Consider the following 23,606-nt stretch of genomic DNA (forward strand, 5'->3'; position numbering starts at 1 on the left):
GCTGTATGTGACACTCACAGCTGACTGTGTTACCAGGTGAAGGACGGTGACAACCTCAGCATTGCCCACACCTTCTGTGTGATGAGCAGACAGAAGACCATAGAGCTGCTGGACCATGAGTGAGTAAAACAACTCAGTGTCTTCTGTAGGCAACATACTGTATCTTAGACGATGTGCCACATCCTAACATCATCTGTATTCTAACATCACTTATAGGCAACATCCTGTATCCTAACATGACCTGTAGGCAAGATACTGTATCTTAGACGATGTCATGATCCTAACATCTTCTGTAGGTGACATCCTGTATTCTAACATCACCTATATGCAACATACTGTATCCTAACATGACCTGTAGGCAACATACTGTATCTTAGACGATGTGCCACATCCTGACATCATCTGTATTCTAACATCACCTATAGGCAACATACTGTATCCTAACATCACCTGTAGGCAACATACTGTATCTTAGACGATGTGCCACATCCTAACATCATCTGTATTCTAACATCACTTATAGGCAACATCCTGTATCCTAACATCACCTGTAGGCAACATACTGTATCTTAGACGATGTCATGATCCTAACATCATCTGTAGGTGACATCCTGTATTCTAACATCACCTATAGGCAACATACTGTATCCTAACATGACCTGTAGGCAACATACTGTATCTTAGACGATGTGCCACATCCTGACATCATCTGTATTCTAACATCACCTTTAGGCAACATCCTGTATCCTAACATCACCTGTAGGCAACATACTGTATCTTAGACGATGTCATGATCCTAACATCATCTGTAGGTGACATCCTGTATTCTAACATCACCTATATGCAACATACTGTATCCTAACATGACCTGTAGGCAACATACTGTATCTTAGACGATGTGCCATATCCTAACATCATCTGTATTCTAACATCACCTATAGGCAACATCCTGTATCCTAACATGACCTGTAGGCAACATACCGTATCTTAGACGATGTGCCACATCCTAACATCATCTGTATTCTAACATCACCTTTAGGCAACATCCTGTATCCTAACATCACCTGTAGGCAACATACTGTATCTTAGACGATGTCATGATCCTAACATCATCTGTAGGTGACATCCTGTATTCTAACATCACCTATAGGCAACATACTGTATCCTAACATGACCTGTAGGCAACATACTGTATCTTAGACGATGTGCCACATCCTGACATCATCTGTATTCTAACATCACCTTTAGGCAACATCCTGTATCCTAACATGACCTGTAGGCAACATACTGTATCTTAGACGATGTGCCACATCCTAACATCATCTGTATTCTAACATCACCTTTAGGCAACATCCTGTATCCTAACATGACCTGTAGGCAACATACTGTATCTTAGACGATGTGCCACATCCTAACATCATCTGTATTCTAACATCACCTTTAGGCAACATCCTGTATCCTAACATCACCTGTAGGCAACATACTGTATCTTAGACGATGTCATGATCCTAACATCATCTGTAGGTGACATCCTGTATTCTAACATCACCTATATGCAACATACTGTATCCTAACATGACCTGTAGGCAACATACTGTATCTTAGACGATGTGCCACATCCTGACATCATCTGTATTCTAACATCACCTATAGGCAACATCCTGTATCCTAACATCACCTGTAGGCAAGATACTGTATCCTAGACAATGTCATGATCCTAACATCATCTGTAGGTGACATCCTGTATTCTAACATCACCTGTAGGCAACATCCTGTATCCTAACATCACCTGTAGGCAACATCGTGTATGATAACATGTCTGTAGGCAACATCCTGTATCCAAACATTGTCTGTAGGCAACATCCTTTACCTTGTCTTGTCTGTAGGCAACATGTTTTATTTTTAAAATAACATGTACATATTTGACATATCTTACACATTGGTATGTATATATTGTTACAGAAGTGTTGGAGATGGGCCCAGCTGGTATGATGTAAGTTTCCGTTTACTGTCACCTCTCAGTCTTTTCATCAATACCTCTACCTAAAGCATAGTAAATATACTTTTGTTTTCATAACAACAATACCTGTGTCATTAGAGGAAAACAATCCATATCAACATATCAACGTCCTGCAATGTAAAAAGACCTCTTTTATATATTTTCCAAATTTGTCCCACTTTACTTTGGACAGCTTAAAACATTGAATGTTGTAAAAATGTTTTTACAGACAATTGAGAAAGTTGTTGATGATTTTCGTCTCAAGAAGAAGTTGAGAGTTAGCAAACCTGATGACACTCTGGAATCATTTCAGGAAACCATGGTAACATTAATTTTAGAGATTGAAGTTAGAACATAAGTAATCAGTAGCAAACACAGATTTAAGACAGAACTAAATTAAGTCTGATAAGGAACTGACAGCTTAGTTACATTATCTGTATTACGTATACATCCTGTACTGGCAGGTAGTTTAGTTCTCTGGATAGTGTGGCAGTTGGCTGTACATAGCAACATGGTTTGATGGCCACAAACTAATCACTATTTATATTGTATATAAATTAGTAAAAGCAGATAAAGCGAGCAATCTGACACTGACGTGTGAGTCTGTATGTGTTTACTCCCACATGTTTAATCTGTGTCCAGCTTCCAGACAGTATACTGGGTCGACGAGCGCCACGCTGGATCCCAGACGATGCTGCAACTATGTGTATGAGATGCCAGGCGGGATTTTCAGCCTTCCGACGGAGACATCATTGCCGGGCCTGTGGATGGGTTAGTTTGTAGTGTTTATAATCACTGACATGTCTAACTGGACCCTTTAGTCTGCAGTCGTGAGAAATAGGATCACTGATAAATATCTGTGCACATAATTGTATATTTTCATCATATGATAATGTATACAAGGAAATTGATTTCTGTATTCATATTGGTATACATCACTCATTGAATCTTATGAATGAATGGTCCAGTGGCATAAAATCTGAGTTGATGAAACAGAAGTTATTGACTCATGTTCCATCAAGTGATCTTTGCACTAAGATGATTGCAACTCCTATACTATCATACAGGCTTATAAACCTCATAGGTGTTTGGTTGCTGTGTGGACATACACCTCAAAGTCATGGTTGAATGTGTAGCAACACGTCTACAGTCAAAAGCGTACTGGAAAACATTTTCTTTATATTTAGGACAAAAATTCTGCAAAACACTCACTGAGTTGGTATGATGTTTTGATTATGATCAGCGTTTCATTGAGTATATTATGTTTATTAGTTTTCGGGTTAGATTGCAATTCATCGGTCCGCTTTTGAGCCAGACAAACTATAGTGGACAGTGTGAGAGCCACTGCTGGGATATTTCTGTGATATTAAACACATATATGCTCACACTGTCACTTATTCACTTGATTTTACTTTAATGTCATACTAATCAGAATGTTTTCATGTTTTTCTAGGTTGTATGTGGCAAGTGCTGTAGAAAGGCACCCCTTGCGTACATGCAAAACAAAATTGAGAGAGTGTGCAACAAATGCTATGATGTGATTGTTCATCCAAAGTCTGGCACCGCATCATCACCCGACAGTGAAGGGGGGTCGCCACGGAGGAGGGGGGTTCTACAGGTTAGCATTCTTCAAGATAATGTCACATGATATGTTGTATCAGCCATCATGTTGTTAGGTGTTGTAGACAAGAAATGTCCACTAATTGACAGTATAACAAGGCATGTAAGTTTCAGGTTGTACATAAAATATGGCCCCAGAGATGTATGAAGATGAAAAGGCAAAGGACTGAGTATTATAGGTTCAGTTGCTGATGTTATTTGTGGATTGTACTGTTCAAAGAAAGTTCAAATTTGTTTATTTTGTGATGTGCCATATATTGCTACATACAAGTTTTTCATACCTGAAATGAGGGGGCTGAGAAAGGGGGTCACCTCTTACTTGTAAGTTGGAAGATCTGCTCACAAGAACCTTTTAATCTATCTTTCTGGATCATCTTATCAGGTCTCCAATACAAGCACGCTCCCTTACCAGTGATACGTTTTCGTTGCATTAATGACTGAAGTGTACAAGTTTGATCTTTGTATTGATGATGTCTGTGAGAGTGATACTTGTAACATTGACAATAACTGTGAAAATTACACTGCTTCTATTGGGTATCTCCCTGTATGGCATTCCCTGTGACACACTGTTTATCTCCACTTTAGCAGTAAACAACCCTACCTCTCTTATGTCGTCACTAACATACCCAGTTCTCACAGTACATCGGAGGGTGACTTGTTTGGGGAGATTCAAGGGTTAGAGGGGAAGAAGAGAGTTGAATGGTATCAACATGACAGCCTGGTGGGCAGGATTTTAGCAAAACCGAAATGTTTTAAATCTTCATGATTCTACAACTTTGTTAGGCAAATAAGTACAAGCATCCTGAACATTACATGTCTTCATGTGGCCATACTTAGACAATAAAATGCAATATAGTTTCCATATTAACAAATTATAAATATATGTTTGTAGCTGTATAAATTTGTGAATGTGTTTGCATGTGTATGAAACAAACCTAAGGAGTCATTTCCATGGACTTTCATGTAACAAGTGATACATTACTTGTAAAGCACTGAGCATTTAGGTACTCACACATTCATATCTACCAGCTACATTGTCACATATCATGTATTGTCACACACTGCCACACACTGTCATGTGTCATGTATTGTCACTCATTGTCACACATTGCCACACATTGTCATGTGTCATGTATTGTCACACATTGCCACATACTGGAATGCATGCAGGGATTGTTGTTATAATGGCTCAAATGTCTTAGTTAATGTAGAATGTGTGTCAAATTCTTCAGCAACCACAGAGCTTCTTGTCCAGATGGAATCTACTACTGATAGACGCGTCGTAACATTCATAGGAAATATACATTTGTATTGACACTTTTTCTGAATTCAGTAAGGTGACAATGCTACTTGGGATAAAAATAGACTGATCAATGCAAATGTCAGTAAATCTTATCAAAATGAAGCTCTTCATTAAATTTAAACCTTTGAGAACTACAAATTGTTTGGTTCTGACAGGTAAGACTGGGGACTGTTATTAGAGGAATGTCAGTACACTGAGACATTGTACTGCAGTTGCCTATTTGTGTGCATCAGTGTCTTCACAGTAAAGATCAAGTGTATGGTTCTTTTCCTTTTTTGTCTTCTTTTTCCTAACCTTTGTTTTATTCTTCATTTCATGATTCTACAATAAAACTGTTTCTGTGCTTTTTCCTCTGCTTTGTGTTGTTTCATGCATGAAACAAACTATAGCCTACATTAGTGAACTACAGTGTCATAGGCAACAACAAAAATATGTTGCTCATCACATGCTCCCTGTTTAGAGGGTAGTATATTCTTGTATTGTACTGATTGAAAGTGAGAATGTCGAATCGGAATTCTAGACTTGCTTCTTTTAGCGCTTTACATTGCAACAAGGGCTGGACAGAATGGAAAATAACATGGTTTAGGGACAGTGAGACAGCCATAGCTTCAGGAAAGAGACATCTAAAATTTGAGATTAATCATTTGTGACATTAATATTCCTCCTTTCAATATTACATTAACTTTTACAAAGTGAAATTATACAGCCCTCAGAAGTGAAAACATTTTTGGTTGTCATCTGACCTGGTGTGCTGTTTAGCAAAGCTATGATTTGGAAGTGTGATGATCGAGTCTGTCCATGTACTCTTTGTGATTTGACAGCTGCACTGGATGTGGATTGTCATCACATGTAGAGTGGATTAAGTGGGGCTTAATGTTTAACATTTCAGCTGTCTCATGGACACTTCCTCACTCATATAATGTTGCCATGGAAACAAGGATGAAGTCGTACTGTGCATATGATGTGATCAAGCAAAGCTCCAGGAACAACTATCATTGTGTCACAGATGTTTTACAACTGGGGCATATGTCAAACTATGTTTGGCCTTTTTAAACCTTTTAAAATATCTGTTGTGAAGAGAAGTTCCTAAGTTTAGTGTTTACATGCAATACTTTAGACATGGAGATAGTGAACTATAGGTATTGCTGTTGTGTGGGGGACAAGGATGTAAACAGAAAGCATGCTTTAGTGTAAGTGTTATCATGTAGAGAGATGTAATTGTGTATTGATGTATGGGTAGGACTTGTGGTCAACATGGAGAAACCTCATAAATATATTCAGTTGGAATATAAGTGTTGTGTAGCATTCTTGTCAAGATCCGATGCATTGGCTATGAGCTGTTTCTCTCAAATTGGCCAGTCTAAATGTTGATCTACTTGGACCACTTTCTGTTCATACAACACCTCAATCCTACATTCTCCATCATTCATACCATGCTTAGCCCCACCCCTAACCATGTTTCTTCCCACTCTCCATAGCCCTAGTTCTGCCACTCACACAATACTTAGCCGTTTCACCCAACCATGTTCCCTCCCACTCTACATAGCCCACGCCAACACCAACAGGCCACATCACTCTCACTAGGCCCGTGAAGATCCAGGATCTTCTGCAACCCATGCTTTCCGCAAAAGGCAACCATGCTTGTCATAAGAGAGACCACCTCCATATACCTGGAATATTGCTGAGTTTCACCCAACCCTCCAACCATGTTCCCTCCCACTCTACACAGCCCACGCCAACACCAACAGGCCACATCACTCTCACTAGGCCCGTGAAGATCCAGGATCTTCTGCAACCCATGCTTTCCGCAAAAGGCAACCATGCTTGTCATAAGAGAGACCACCTCCATATACCTGGAATATTGCTGAGTGCACTCACTCACTAACTCACTCACTCACTCACTCACTCTGTCTTTACATCTACCCTCACTATGCTTCTGGTTCCACTGAACCCTCTCACCCCATACCTAAATCTCCTGGTCCCCTATTCCAATATGTAAACCTTCTCAACCCTGTCCTAATCTCTACCTCATTAACTGATGCAAGCCTTTCCTTCCAGTGTTCGCACTCTTGCCCTCTCCATCATCCAACATGATACATGTATATAAATGTCTGTCCCTCATGCATCTGTTTCACACCACTTACCTTCCTTCTACCATTACAAAAGTAACTCTCGAGGAACTACAATCTACGCTGTAAATCCACACATTCCCAATCACAAGGGAATGATCTCACAACACAACAAATCAATAGCATCAAACAATGACAGTAACAATAGAATCAAACAATGTTATATAGAAGTATGAGCACATCCTTCCCAGCCCTGTGACACAGTGATCTAGGTCCCGCAGTTACACCCTGGTCCCATCTGAGTGTGCTGACTGACTTTTATACATGTCAGACAGGAAACAGATCCTCAACAACAGGAAGTGATCACTAATGGTTTCATAGTGAGACTCATTACCATCCCTAGGTCGTCAGGGAAATAGTTTCTCTTATCTCTCTATTGTATCTGTTGTCATGGACACTTTGGGAATTTGTACATGAAACAAGGATATGATATTTACTGAGGCCACAAACTTTACAAATAGTTTGTTGTATTTTGTTAATTCGTTTATGGCCCAATGTAACTTACTGTACACTAACTAAACCTACACAGATAGCCTCTCTGTCACCATATCTCCCCTGCCTAGTAATGAGTGGCCTCGGGATGGTATAAGCTACTGGGATTATTTATTCACATTGGCTTCAGGAAATCAATATAACATGCACTGGTCAGATATGGCCTGTGGTTGACAGTGGAGTTATCTTGGTCAGTACATTCTATCTGACGTTTACCTTTCTGTGTTGTTTTGCAGGTGAAGGCCAGCGACCCAGCAGTTTTATCTGGCTACCTGTATATGAGTTCAGACAAGGGAAAGTCATGGGTGAAGAGGTGGTTTGCCGTCCATGACGACTTTGTCATGTATTCATTCAGGGCACACCAGGTATGCAACTGTTGCAGTCATTTGTTTCAAGTAATGAAGTCAGTTTGTGTTAATGTAGGGAGAGGCTTTTGGAATGCAGAAGTTTGGACATGACGGACCTCAAACTGAAGCGGTAAAATGGATGTACATATGTACTCCACTTTGTGTTATTGCCCTCTTTTCGAAGTTATGACAGTTGGATTGAGAATCATTCATGAAACCATCATCTACTGCCTTTCTCAGTCATGAAAAGAACAACTGTATCCTTTCAATAACAGTTTAACCATTTCTTGTTTGCAGGACGTTTCGGCACTGACGTCCATGCCACTCCCAGGATATATCGCAGAACCAGTGTCAGCAGGGGACAACGTGGACAGGCCAAACACATTCAAAGTTCATCATAAGCACAAGAAAATCTACTTTTTCCAAACGGACCATGAAAAACACTTAAGGAAGTAAGTCAGATGGTTCAGCTTGCCCTGTATCAGGTGGCAATATAAGACAGTTCAGGTTCCCAGCAGTCTCCATGGCATGCAGTCTATATGATTGCCTCAATGAGAGTTGTTAGCATTCATTATACGGTTCAGATCTAACTTATATACAGAGTACTCTGTCAATACTGGCATCACAAGGGGCCAAGTAAAATGCCAGTTTTGACAGAGTGACGATATAGTTTGCTTATTACGCTGGCGCACACAGGAAGTTCGCTGTCAGACTGTCGCCTTAGCATTAAATGCCCTTGAATCAACAACATGTAAACTCTTTATCACTCTATGTAAGTTACATGTACCACTGACTAATTAACAAGCTACTGATTGACACTTCCCATTTCTGAATAATCTCGGAAGTAACTGCAAATTGTGTTGTTACATATTATGATCTAATTACATCAAAGGGCTGCGCTGTCTTTCATGTGCTGTTTTATAACAATATGTTCATTGGGACTGAAAAGCAATGCTGATATCCTGAGTAGACAGAAGCCAGTGTTGACAGATGTTTGTAAATGATAATCAAGTGTATTTCTGCTGGGACTTAGTGATGAGGTAGACAGAGTGTAGGTCGGAGGCCAATATTGCCATAGTCCACTGTATGCTCTTTGTTAGGAAAGCAGATATTCAATGAAATTTATATTCCATGAAATGTTTGATTTTCCAAGGCATGGCAGGGTAGCCTTCTGGTTAAAGAACTTGTTTGTCATGCTGAAGACCAACTCCCCACATGAGTACAATGTGTGAAGCTTATTTCTGGTGCCCCACACCATAATATTGCTGGAATATTGCTAAAACGCAGCATAAAACTAAAACTCCCTCTCTATCTCCACAATGTCATCCTTTCCTTCACAGGTGGATCAATGTCCTTGAGAAGATGGTGAAGCTGGAACTCCCCGATGACTCCCAACGTCTCTCTTCTCAATCCAGCGTCAGTAACGTCAGCAACATCAGCAGCAACAGTGGAAGTGGTGACATGTCAGAGAACGCTGCTGCTAGTGATATCAGTAGTACACACAGCAACCGTAGTGACTGTAGTAAAACCAGTGATGAAAATGGAATCAGTGGCAAAGACAATGACAGTGGTATTGCCAACAGCAATGAAAACTGTAGCACAAGTAATACTGATAACTCTGAATACATTAAGGACTCTACAAAATCATGATATCGCAGACAGCACCCACATCAAAGGGAAACAACCCACTAATGAGTCTACAAACATGTGGATTGGGAATCCTTTCTACAACAAAGGGATGTAACTCTGAATGCAGTTGATAAATGGAGACTGCTCCTACATATTTAAAGTGTGATGGGAAGAATGGATATGTGTGAAAATGGAGTAGTTTGAAAGGAGCTGACAGAGGAAATTACGATTTTTATAAAAAGATCTTCCTCTAAAACCATACCAAAGTCAGATAATAATTGGTGCAATTATATATTGTAAACAATATACTAATCATGGTGAAGATGTCACCAGAAGATATAAGTGCTACACTGTGTATTTTTGCCATAATTTATTTCCATCAGAGAGATTTATGATGACAGTATTATCCTGAAGTCGTGTGTTCCACCATGTTACCACTATCTTCCAGTATTCTGTGCAAACAGCTGCCTGTGGATGACAAGTGTTGAAAAGGGAGTAACTCACACATGCCAAAAGTGGCAATTTTCGGTTGCTTACCTCCCTTTCTCAATACCCAGTAGTTATATTCTTAATATAATCATTACACAAAGTAATATATTCCTCATGTGACAGCAGAAATTGTGTATATTTCATTTTGCCATGAGGTATGTATATATGCTGTTTGGAATTATCAGGAACTTCAGGCCATTAGACTGGCATGCTAGGGACATAAAATCAAAATGAGGTATGAACAGAATATCTGAAATCAGAAGTGGAACTGTGGAATATGTTATCTTTTGCTCACCGGTTTTTAATATATGAACATATTTGCCTTAATGTCTGTAAATAATAGTACTGTTTTTTATCTGAAGATGTTAACATTTGAAAATTATTGTTTTACATCACAATGCAATTGTAAATCTGTCATCAAGACATTTAGTTAGTGGAATATAGTTGTAACGAATGTTAGAAAATATGTTTTATTACTGAGAATTTCTACTTCTAATTTTGGCACAGACTTTAATACTGAAGTGTCTACCAGGTTTTGACCAAGAAAGGTCCTAATTTAGATTGTGTTTCTATAAGGACTGGTAAGGATATGGTATGATTGATATCCCTAATATATTTGTACATTTTAAAAGTCAGTTGTATATTTTGTTCGATTGTGTAAATTTGTTGTTATAGTAACCATGGTTGCTATAAGTATGAACATACTGAGAATATTTCTCAAGTCAGCATATTTCACCTGTTGTTGATCATCCTAAACCAGGTACACTAAGCACATCAGGTACATCATATGCATCAGGTACACAGGGTGTACATCACGTATGTCATCTTCAGGTCTCACGGAGCAAGGAAAGGAAGTCATCCAGTCAGGTTGTGTTTCGGAGCTATGCTTTTCCTGTGTAGCTGTTTAAGTGAGAATTGTTCTTAATAAATGCTTAGTTGAAAGTTTTGGTTGGACAATATGCCTGGCCATGTACTGTAATGCTAATCAACTTTTTCATAAGTTCTAACAAAGTTAAGTTCATCAGCGTCAACAATATGCTTAATATTTTGCAGTCATTATTACAAGACTTTACATTTTTTATTAAAAGATATTAATGTAAATTTTGTTTTAGTTTCAATAGCTATGTTGTTTTTTATCATGAACTACTTTATTGTATGCATGTATTTCATTTTGATGATCATGCAGTAAGGGTAGGAATATTAATAGTATCATGTTAGATGTCAAAGAACTTTTTGTCGCAAGTTTTTTAATACACTATTAATATTTTTTTCTTAACAAAGCTTTGTACAATAATTTATGGTATGTTTGAATGTACTAATTATTGTACTTAACTATGGTGCTTAATTCATACTCAGTAAATTAATACACTGCGTTATATGTGTGAATGAAATCATTTGAAATTTGTATTTATTTTTCTGACTTTTACAATTTTGCAAAACTTAGTTTTAGATGTACAGAGTATAACTTCCATTTGCTTACATCTCATGATTTTAGACAATCAGTGTAGCCAGGGAATTACTGTCACATCACCATGGTCATCGTGTTTTACCTACACAGTGTGTTGTTTTATCTGAGATGTTATCAAGGACCTGTATCATCTTACATCTTTCTTGTAATAATTGTTACTGGGTTTGTATTTTTATTGTAAACTATTTTATACAAAATGATCAGATAATATTGTAAATAGACATGTATGTACATCGGAATTTAACACTGGAAATTGTAAAGGATTCTTGACATGTGTGCTGTCAGTGAGAGATGAGGGGATATCTGTTGTCATGTTGTCACACGACTGTAAGGAAAGGGAGTTACAATACCCTTGTAAAGGCAACCTTAACACTTTTGCAAGTCTGATATAGTATAGGAGTTACAGTCACCTCAACTCTAAGATTATTCTGTACTAGGGCATCACTACCCTTAATTTGAGGCATACAAGTATGCTATTTTCTCTTATGGGAAGATATATCTGTGACATTCAGGGATGGCAGTTTTCCACAAATCTGCAGAAATTCACGGATGTAAAATGCAAATCAATCAATCCTCGACCCTGTTGGGGGCCTATGCCCCCTTGCTGATTTTCATCTGAAGTCTTTTTTCACCTGTTGCAGTCCCTGTGCAATGAACCTTCTTGAAACTATTTGCTCTGATGTTAATGAAACCATAAACCTACAAACAAGGGTACATATTGAGACTTGTTGAATCATTATTCCTAATGATTTCAACTGTGTACCAAGTGTATACATTAAGCAGACTTGATTCTGAGTAACCCTTGTGATGAGTCTGCTTCAGTCTGTACTGTCACGTGACATCATGATGAGGGCTACGCCCAGGAGATGTAATATATTATGACAACTATACCTGTATTGTATTTTATACTTTTGTTGATCTCTGTTTTGATACTGGATGTATGAGTGGAAGGTCTGATTAAATACAGTATGGAAGATAACACCAATGTCTTGTATCATTTACCATTAACACTGACAGCTCCAAACCTGGTGCAGAGCTAGGTCGATAGTATTCACAATATGAAGGGGAGGTGGGGTAGTCTAGAGGTTAAAGCGTTGGCCCGTCACACCAAAGGTCCTTGATCAATTCCTCACATGGTTACAATATGTGAAGCCCACTCCTGGTGTCCCCTGGAGTGATATTGCTGGAATATTGCTAAAGGACGGGTAAAACTATACTCCCTCACTCACTCACAGTGTGATGATACTACTACCGATTCCTCTTGTTACAGTGAAGCATCTCAGTAGAGGGACAGTGTAGCCCTCTGTTGTTATGCCGAGTGGATAAAGCATTGGTTGACACGCACAAGACCCTGATTAAATACCTAACTTAGGTACAATGTGTACAGCCCGTTTCTGTCGTCCCCAGCTGTGCATTTTGCAGGAATATTGCTAAATGCGGCATTAATTAAAAACAAAACTAATTCAAAACTAATTCTCTCACTCATCACAATAGAGGGGACAATTCCACATTCTCATACATTAGCATGTAAGCATGGGAAGATTAGACTAGCTACTGTAAATGGCAAAGGTCAGTGGGAAAGAACACTGTTGAACCCTTCATTTGTCACATACCAGAGTAATCAAATTGAAAACAAAAACTGAGTTTGGAAGTAAATGTAATTTATGTGTTAACCCTTTCTTGCCTAAAATGATTCATCATGCCATCATCACTCACAAACTCGCTCTCACAATTCCCGTCATGCATTCTCCCTACTGTTATACGTACAATCACGCTCTTAATATCCCACCATGCACCTCACGTAGACACTCAGAATATCATAACATGCAAACGACTTTGTAAAACACAACACAGTTCATACAATTATATCATATTTATATTTAAATAATCAAGACAGCCTAATCAGTCAGTACAATCCGCCAACACATTCCACAAATTAATATCACTGTTGGTATTGTGGAAATAGTCATTGAGGCTGATGGTATCACTGCATATTGGTATTTGTTCCAGTCCAGATCTGCAGTGGCAGACTGGCAGCAAATACCAATATTATAGTATGATTTTACATATATCCAGTTAGACATAGAAAGGGAAATAAATCTGTATATAGAAGTCTTAATATATCAAAGGTAACTATAAAATATTACCAGTTTAGGTCAGACCACTTTTATTCCACGTTTCACAGAGTTCCCGGTCATATATTTCCAAAAATAAGAAAAGGAAAATCCCAGTGCAATATATAAATACTAATGTTTTTATTGACCAAAAATGTAAACTTACAAGCAAATCTTTTTTCCAGATTTTTCCCCCATATACACTGTACGAAGTGCGAAAAGTGAACACCTGTAGCATTTAAGAGAAATATTACTTTGACTGGTGATTATATATTTTTTCCCTCCTGCCTTTAGGCTTTCTGACTTAAAAAGCCATAAAAGAAGAAATAAAATTGTTCTGTCCTAAATATATATCATTCATTTCAAACGCTGATTGTTAGCATAGAATGCCTTATTACTTGTGTTGTGGTTTTGTGGATTATCTAGTACCTTCTTTTATCCGACATCTGCTGATGGATGAAGGATACTTTTGTTTTTTTCCATGTAGTTTGTTCTGTCCCGGGGATTAGTCTATACCATGCGTTCCAGTGATCAACTTCATGGTATCTGTCTATACAGCTATATACGGTGACATATGTTAACCTCTTGTGTTAAGCATACGTTGCTGGAGAGCAAATCTAACCCGGAATATGTGTTTCCAGATCTGTGACAGATGACGCCAAGAATCTGTACTAAAGTACACATAATTCAAATGCCTTGAATGAGTGAGGTAACACTATGCTCAAACCTGCCAAACACTAGTTTAACGCTGAAACAATGTTTTAAACTTTTGAAGTTGTTGAATAGGTTGTAATTGTGTTTAATGCCTTAATAACGACCCCACAAATGTTGTAGGAAATGCGACAGCCCGACTCCCAGCTCTCCCAACAGTTGCTAGTGTCCAGATAAGCAAGGAAGGATGTAGATGCATATAGGTAGGTCAGTCTTTCACTTTTAAATAAGTAAGGCGCACACGCAACGATGACAGCCCCGGGTTTGTGTTGAATTCCGAAAGAAGAAAAAAAAAACCAGAGTACGATGATGTGCAATAAAATCCACGCTAGTGACAGGGGAGATAACTCCTGATGACTTCTTCTTTTTTTCTCACAAATCACGTTAAGGTGGAGACTTCAAGGCATGCACTGGCCGATCCAATACATGTCCACGTTCTTCACACACAATGGTAACCGAACTTCACCAGAGTCGGTCTGATGTGACCCCAATGCTCTCCACCCCTTTCTTGAGCAATGACTAACACATAAAACTAGGAACCCAGTAAACGTCAGCATGATTACACTTTCATCAAGGGTTGCCAGCACGTAAAGTATTGATAATTGTTCTCCGTTGAAACTGTTTAATTCATACTAGATGATGGATTATTGGACCTTAATTTAAACAAAGTGTCTGGTTACTGAATTATTGACAAGTTAATTACGAGTTTGCAGACGAAAAAATAAATTTAAAATGTTCCTTTTGCAAATCAATGAAAGTAAATAACTTTGCAATCAAAGTGACAGTATTTCATCATTTTTACCAGGTGCCTTTGGGCTCGTTAAGAGATTTAGCATTTCCCACTTTTCAGCAGAGTGAGGGAGACGTCCATCTCAGGCACGGCGCTATCATGAATAAAACAGCTTCCTGACGGTACACATGCAGTGAAAGATCAGCCAACAGTATGTTCTGAAAACTGTAAATTCACTAGCGTTCTTTCACCCTGAGGTGCACTGAAAGAATATAAAAGCTGTCATCTTAGAGTAAACCCCGTCTCCGATACTAGTGCAACTTCTACATGCCATTTTAGCATCCAACGTCACTTATATCAAGATACACTTGGCAATGTTTCTCTACCCACTTGAATAACATGTAATTTACAGAGATATTTTAATGAATCTGTTCTCTGCTTATGAGGAAACTCCTCGTTATTTGACACACCCAGCCATAAGCACTTACATTTTACCCGACTACCACAACTACTGCTGTTACTTCTGTTGCTCCTGCTACTGGAGGTGCTCCGGGATAGCCCAGTGGTTAACGCGTCCGCTCGTCACGCTGAAGAACTCGGTTCGATTCCCCACATGGGTACAATGTGTGAAGCCCATTCCCGGTGTTCCCCGCCATCACTACACTGGTGTCTTGAGTGAGGAGATGGTGTACAACGCCCTCCAACTCAACACGTGTCGTGGGTCAAATCCCTTTAACCTGTATATACAATAATCAAATACAGTTAGATAATAACAGAATAGGAGAAGTGGTGACTGCAACTCAACTCCAACATGAAGGTATATCTTACTGCCAGCTTTCAGACCGATGTATGCATACAGATAGTGAGGGACAGACGGACTGCCAGTGTCGTTGTCCTGTCGCCGAGGACACGAGGACGTGAGTGCAGGCACATTCCATGCAGTGTACTGTTGATTGATGCCATAAATGTTGTGATATTAAAACACGTGCAACTAAACACCACAGAGTAATGACGTGGTCCAGAGGTTATTATTTACAACATAAATAATATGTTATCAGACCGGGATGTTGAAGTGTATCACTCTGTGACAACTGACGCCACCGCTAGAAAAAATGTGTCGCTTATCTGGACGCCTGCTAGCATTATTGGTATTGGTCAGTATTGGTCAGTATTGGTCAGTTATCATATATCTGTAAAATACTTACATTTAACTCTTATCATTGCGTGGGAAATATTTCTTGAAAACTACCTTAGCCAGTCAGTCCTGGTACATAAAGTACCTGTATCTAATGCGGGGCACGAAACGCCCTACATACAACGTTACTGGCGAGCTGTCCGGCGTAGTGGTCAGTGGTCAATCGGCCGTTCGTTTATAGATGATCATAACGTGGAATGAATAGTAAAGTAAATTGAATTGCTGTTATAAATTGTTGCCTGTCACTGGCAGTCTGTGCACGGATCGACCAGCTTCTCTATCCATTCGTTCACTTCGTACAGAATATATTTGATCACGGACATGCCGTCACCATAACCATGGTACAACAATCTACAACAAAGCAGCCTTCTAAAAATCTCCACACAGACCCCGTTACAACACACCAGCGCATACACTAGCTGTCTCCACACGGACCCTTTCATGTCCCAGTACAACACATCAGCGCGTACACTAGCTGTCTCCACACGGACCCTTTCATGCCCCAGTACAACACAGCAGCCCATACACTAACTGCTTCAACACAGACCTTTTCATGCCCCAGTACAACACAGCAGCCCATACACTAACTGCCTCAACACAGACCTTTTCATGCCCCAGTACAACACAGTAACCGTACACTAGCTGCCTCCACACGGACCTTTTCATGCCCCATTACAACACAGCAGCCCATACACTAACTGCCTCAACACAGACCTTTTCATGCCCCAGTACAACACAGTAACCGTACACTAGCTGCCTCCACACGGACCTTTTCATGCCCCAGTACAACACAGCAGCCCGTACACTAACTGCCTCCACACGGACCTTTTCATGCCCCAGTACAACACAGCAGCCCATACACTAACTGCCTCAACACAGACCTTTTCATGCCCCAGTACAATACAGTAGCCCGTACACTAACTGCCTCAACACAGACCTTTTCATGCCCCAGTACAACACAGTAACCGTACACTAGCTGCCTCCACACGGACCTTTTCATGCCCCAGTACAACACAGCAGCCCAAACACTAACTGCCTCAACACAGACCTTTTCATGCCCCAGTACAACACAGTAACCGTACACTAACTGCCTCCACACGGACCTTTTCATGCCCCAGTACAACACAGCAGCCCGTACACTAACTGCCTCAACACAGACCTTTTCATGCCCCATTACAACACACCAGCCCATACACTAACTGCCTCAACACAGACCTTTTCATGCCCCAGTACAACACAGTAACCGTACACTAGCAGCCTCCACACGGACCTTTTCATGCCCCAGTACAACACAGCAGCCCATACACTAACTCCCTCAACACAGACCTTTTCATGCCCCAGTACAACACAGCAGACCATACACTAACTGCCTCCACACGGACCCTTTCATGCCCCAGTACAACACAGCAGCCCATACACTAACTTCCTCAACACAGACCTTTTCATGCCCCAGTACAACACAGTAACCGTACACTAGCTGCCTCCACACGGACCCTTTCATGCCCCAGTACAACACAGCAGCCCATACACTAACTGCCTCAACACAGACCTTTTCATGCCCCAGTACAACACAGCAGCCCATACACTAACTGCCTCCACACAGACCTTTTCATGCCCCAGTACAACACAGTAGCCCATACACTAACTGCCTCAACACAGACCTTTTCATGCCCCAGTACAACACAGTAACCGTACACTAGCTGCCTCCACACAGACCCTTTCATGCCCCAGTACAACACAGCAGCCCATACACTAACTGCCTCAACACAGACCTTTTCATGCCCCAGTACAACACAGTAGCCCATACACTAACTGCCCCAACACAGACCTTTTCATGCCCCAGTACAACACAGCAGCCCATACACTAACTGCCCCAACACAGACCTTTTCATGCCCCAGTACAACACAGTAGCCGTACACTAGCTGCCTCCACACGGACCTTTTCATGCCCCAGTACAACACAGTAGCCCATACACTAACTGCCTCAACACAGACCTTTTCATGCCCCAGTACAACACACCAGCGCATACACTAACTGCCCCAACACAGACCTTTTCATGCCCCAGTACAACACAGTAACCGTACACTAACTGCCTCAACACAGACCTTTTCATGCCCCAGTACAACACAGCAGCCCATACACTAACTGCCCCAACACAGACCTTTTCATGCCCCAGTACAACACAGCAGCCCATACACTAACTGCCTCAACACAGACCTTTTCATGCCCCAGTACAACACAGTAACCGTACACTAGCTGCCTCCACACGGACCTTTTCATGCCCCAGTACAACACAGCAGCCCATACACTAACTGCCTCAACACGGACCCTTTCATGCCTCATTACAACACAGTAACCGTACACTAGCTGCCTCAACACGGACCTTTTCATGCCCCAGTACAACACAGCAGCCCATACACTAACTGCCTCAACACAGACCTTTTCATGCCCCAGTACAACACAGTAGCCCATACACTAACTGCCTCAACACAGACCTTTTCATGCCCCAGTACAACACAGCAGCCCATACACTAACTGCCTCAACACAGACCTTTTCATGCCCCAGTACAACACAGTAGCCCATACACTAACTGCCTCAACACAGACCTTTTCATGCCCCAGCACAACACAGCAGCCCATACACTAACTGCCTCAACACGGACCCTTTCATGCCCCATTACAACACAGTAACCGTACACTAGCTGCCTCCACACGGACCTTTTTATGCCCCAGTACAACACAGCAGCCCATACACTAACTGCCTCAACACAGACCTTTTCATGCCCCAGTACAACACAGTAGCCCATACACTAACTGCCTCAACACAGACCTTTTCATGCCCCAGTACAACACAGCAGCCCATACACTAACTGCCTCAACACAGACCTTTTCATGCCCCAGTACAACACACCAGCGCATACACTAACTGCCCCAACACAGACCTTTTCATGCCCCAGTACAACACAGTAACCGTACACTAGCTGCCTCAACACAGACCTTTTCATGCCCCAGTACAACACAGCAGCCCATACACTAACTGCCCCAACACAGACCTTTTCATGCCCCAGTACAACACAGCAGCCCATACACTAACTGCCTCAACACAGACCTTTTCATGCCCCAGTACAACACAGTAGCCGTACACTAGCTGCCTCCACACGGACCCTTTTATGCCCCAGTACAACACAGCAGCCCATACACTAACTGCCTCAACACAGACCTTTTCATGCCCCAGTACAACACAGTAACCGTACACTAGCTGCCTCCACACGGACCCTTTCATGCCCCATTACAACACAGCAGCCCATACACTAACTGCCTCAACACAGACCTTTTCATGCCCCAGTACAACACAGTAGCCGTACACTAGCTGCCTCCACACGGACCCTTTTATGCCCCAGTACAACACAGCAGCCCATACACTAACTGCCTCAACACAGACCTTTTCATGCCCCAGTACAACACAGTAACCGTACACTAGCTGCCTCCACACGGACCTTTTCATGCCCCAGTACAACACAGCAGCCCATACACTAACTGCCTCAACACAGACCTTTTCATGCCCCAGTACAACACAGTAGCCCATACACTAACTGCCTCAACACAGACCTTTTCATGCCCCAGTACAACACAGCAGCCCATACACTAACTGCCTCAACACAGACCTTTTCATGCCCCAGTACAACACAGCAGCCCATACACTAACTGCCTCAACACAGACCTTTTCATGCCCCAGTACAACACAGCAGCCCATACACTAACTGCCTCAACACGGACCCTTTCATGCCCCATTACAACACAGTAACCGTACACTAGCTGCCTCCACACGGACCTTTTTATGCCCCAGTACAACACAGCAGCCCATACACTAACTGCCTCAACACAGACCTTTTCATGCCCCAGTACAACACAGTAGCCCATACACTAACTGCCTCAACACAGACCTTTTCATGCCCCAGTACAACACAGCAGCCCATACACTAACTGCCTCAACACAGACCTTTTCATGCCCCAGTACAACACACCAGCGCATACACTAACTGCCCCAACACAGACCTTTTCATGCCCCAGTACAACACAGTAGCCGTACACTAGCTGCCTCCACACGGACCCTTTTATGCCCCAGTACAACACAGCAGCCCATACACTAACTGCCTCAACACAGACCTTTTCATGCCCCAGTACAACACAGTAACCGTACACTAGCTGCCTCCACACGGACCCTTTCATGCCCCATTACAACACAGCAGCCCATACACTAACTGCCTCAACACAGACCTTTTCATGCCCCAGTACAACACAGTAGCCCGTACACTAGCTGCCTCCACACGGACCCTTTTATGCTCCATTACAACACAGCAGCCCATACACTAACTGCCTCAACACAGACCTTTTCATGCCCCATTACAACACAGCAGCCCATACACTAACTGCCTCAACACAGACCTTTTCATGCCCCAGTACAACACAGCAGTCCATACACTAACTGCCTCAACACAGACCTTTTCATGCCCCAGTACAACACAGCAGCCCATACACTAACTGCCCCAACACAGACCTTTTCATGCCCCAGTACAACACAGCAGCCCATACACTAACTGCCCCAACACAGACCTTTTCATGCCCCAGTACAACACAGTAACCGTACACTAGCTGCCTCCACACGGACCCTTTCATGCCCCAGTACAACACAGCAGCCCATACACTAACTGCCTCAACACAGACCTTTTCATGCCCCAGTACAACACAGTAACCGTACACTAGCTGCCTCCACACGGACCCTTTCATGCCCCATTACAACACAGCAGCCCATACACTAACTGCCCCAACACAGACCTTTTCATGCCCCAGTACAACACAGCAGCCCATACACTAACTGCCTCAACACAGACCTTTTCATGCCCCAGTACAACACAGTAACCGTACACTAGCTGCCTCCACACGGACCCTTTCATGCCCCATTACAACACAGCAGCCCATACACTAACTGCCTCAACACAGACCTTTTCATGCCCCAGTACAACACAGTAGCCCGTACACTAGCTGCCTCCACACGGACCCTTTTATGCTCCATTACAACACAGCAGCCCATACACTAACTGCCTCAACACAGACCTTTTCATGCCCCATTACAACACAGCAGCCCATACACTAACTGCCTCAACACAGACCTTTTCATGCCCCAGTACAACACAGCAGTCCATACACTAACTGCCTCAACACAGACCTTTTCATGCCCCAGTACAACACAGCAGCCCATACACTAACTGCCCCAACACAGACCTTTTCATGCCCCAGTACAACACAGCAGCCCATACACTAACTGCCTCAACACAGACCTTTTCATGCCCCAGTACAACACAGTAACCGTACACTAGCTGCCTCCACACGGACCCTTTCATGCCCCAGTACAACACAGCAGCCCATACACTAACTGCCTCAACACAGACCTTTTCATGCCCCAGTACAACACAGTAACCGTACACTAGCTGCCTCCACACGGACCCTTTCATGCCCCATTACAACACAGCAGCCCATACACTAACTGCCCCAACACAGACCTTTTCATGCCCCAGTACAACACAGCAGCCCATACACTAACTGCCTCAACACAGACCTTTTCATGCCCCAGTACAACACAGTAACCGTACACTAGCTGCCTCCACACGGACCCTTTTATGCCCCAGTACAACACAGCAGCCCATACACTAACTGCCTCAACACGGACCCTTTCATGCCTCATTACAACACAGTAACCGTACACTAGCTGCCTCCACACGGACCTTTTCATGCCCCAGTACAACACAGTAGCCCATACACTAACTGCCCCAACACAGACCTTTTCATGCCCCAGTACAACACAGCAGCCCATACACTAACTGCCCCAACACAGACCTTTTCATGCCCCAGTACAACACAGTAGCCGTACACTAGCTGCCTCCACACGGACCCTTTCATGCCCCATTACAACACAGTAGCCTGTACACTAGCGGTTTGTACTCTGACGTCATGCATGCCCAAGCACATCACAACAGCCCATACGGAAACGGCTTGTACACAGACGCCTTGCATGTCCCAGTGCAGCACAGTAGCTCGTACACTAACGGCTTGTACACAGAAGTCATGCATACCCAAATACATCAGAGTAGCCCATACTCTAGCGGTTTGTAGACAAACGTCATGCATGTCCCAGTATATCCCAGTAGCCCGAACATTAGGAGCCACTGTGCATGTGGTTTCTCCCGTGGTATGGCCTGGTCTCTGATTTGGTGAACATATTCAAACCTTTCGTGCAAGGTTAAGTTTCAAGAATCACCACCATCTTTGAATAATTCATGAATCTAAATCCACAACGCAATCTGTAATCGTGTATGAAATTGAATTTCATGGCCGTCATTTTCTCATCTGGCAACCATTTTCTTCATTTCTTTCAATACCAAGGAACGACATTATACATTATGATTTTATCTAATTTATTTTATTGGTTCCATCACAGTGATTAAAACCGAGACCGAAATGACACTACTCCGGCATATCAAGCTCGTGAAGTACCCCCTTCCTGTCACCATCCATCACGTGACTCAGTCCCCCTTCCTCGTGACTAACTGTTGCCCCTTCGCTCCGCAGTCACAGAGTCGGCTATTGAAGATCGTTTGGCACAACTGTTAAGAGCATGATTACAATTGTACATCAGAATCTTTCATATACTAAAATCGTTTTTCATCGCGTCAGCTCTACTGCAGAAGACCGGAGAGGGTCGGGGTTGAGAAGGTGAAAGAAATCAGGAACATTTAGGGAAAGCTGTGGAGTAAAGTTTTCCACGACGGCGAATTCGGATGTGCTTGGACATTGAAAAGAAATGTTAATTGGGAACACAGTATTGATGGAGGTTATCGGTCACTCCCATTACTTGGGGAAGGTGGGTGGTGGGGTGGGGTGGGGATGGGGGGACACAATGATGCATGAATGAATGATTGAATAACACCATTGTATATTCAAAACTAATACCAAGGAGGATCATGGCTGTAGGACCCCGCAAGTTGCCACAAGATAACTATTTACATTTCCCCAATCTGAAGTCTTTTTAAGCTTGTTTTACATGTGTGATTTTTTTATCTGCTTGTGGTGATATTTTGTATCAAAATACATTCAGTGACCGTCGTCTGTACGCCATTTTGACTTAGAGGATGACTCACTCTGACCAGTGATGATGTCCAGCTGTCTGTCCCTGTCAACTCACTCTGGGTCAAAGTTTTTTTACGAAAGAAATAAATGTACGCACTTTTCATGTTCTACTTATTTCATTCAAACAGGCACCGAGTTCATCCACTATGATAAATGACACGACCTTTCACAATGAAGAGCCACGATGACCTTTG

At 42.0% G+C, this 23,606-nt stretch overlaps 1 protein-coding gene across 6 annotated transcripts in view; it reads left to right on the forward strand.

Moving 5' to 3' along the window:
- LOC137296580 (FYVE, RhoGEF and PH domain-containing protein 1-like) overlaps positions 1 to 12,455 on the forward strand; it is a 77,374-nt gene extending 64,919 nt beyond the window's left edge. For all 6 annotated transcript variants that reach the window (XM_067828387.1, XM_067828391.1, XM_067828390.1 and 3 more), the window contains 8 exons: positions 37 to 119; positions 1,963 to 1,993; positions 2,229 to 2,321; positions 2,642 to 2,770; positions 3,453 to 3,617; positions 7,780 to 7,908; positions 8,188 to 8,342; positions 9,231 to 12,455. In XM_067828387.1, coding sequence (XP_067684488.1) covers positions 37 to 119; positions 1,963 to 1,993; positions 2,229 to 2,321; positions 2,642 to 2,770; positions 3,453 to 3,617; positions 7,780 to 7,908; positions 8,188 to 8,342; positions 9,231 to 9,540 — 1,095 coding nt within the window. In that variant the 3' untranslated portion in view covers positions 9,541 to 12,455. The remainder of the gene's footprint in view (positions 1 to 36; positions 120 to 1,962; positions 1,994 to 2,228; positions 2,322 to 2,641; positions 2,771 to 3,452; positions 3,618 to 7,779; positions 7,909 to 8,187; positions 8,343 to 9,230) is intronic.
- Positions 12,456 to 23,606: the final 11,151 nt, after the last annotated feature.

Source organism: Haliotis asinina, chromosome 9 (genome assembly GCF_037392515.1).
Source record: "Haliotis asinina isolate JCU_RB_2024 chromosome 9, JCU_Hal_asi_v2, whole genome shotgun sequence".
NCBI lineage: Eukaryota > Metazoa > Mollusca > Gastropoda > Lepetellida > Haliotidae > Haliotis > Haliotis asinina.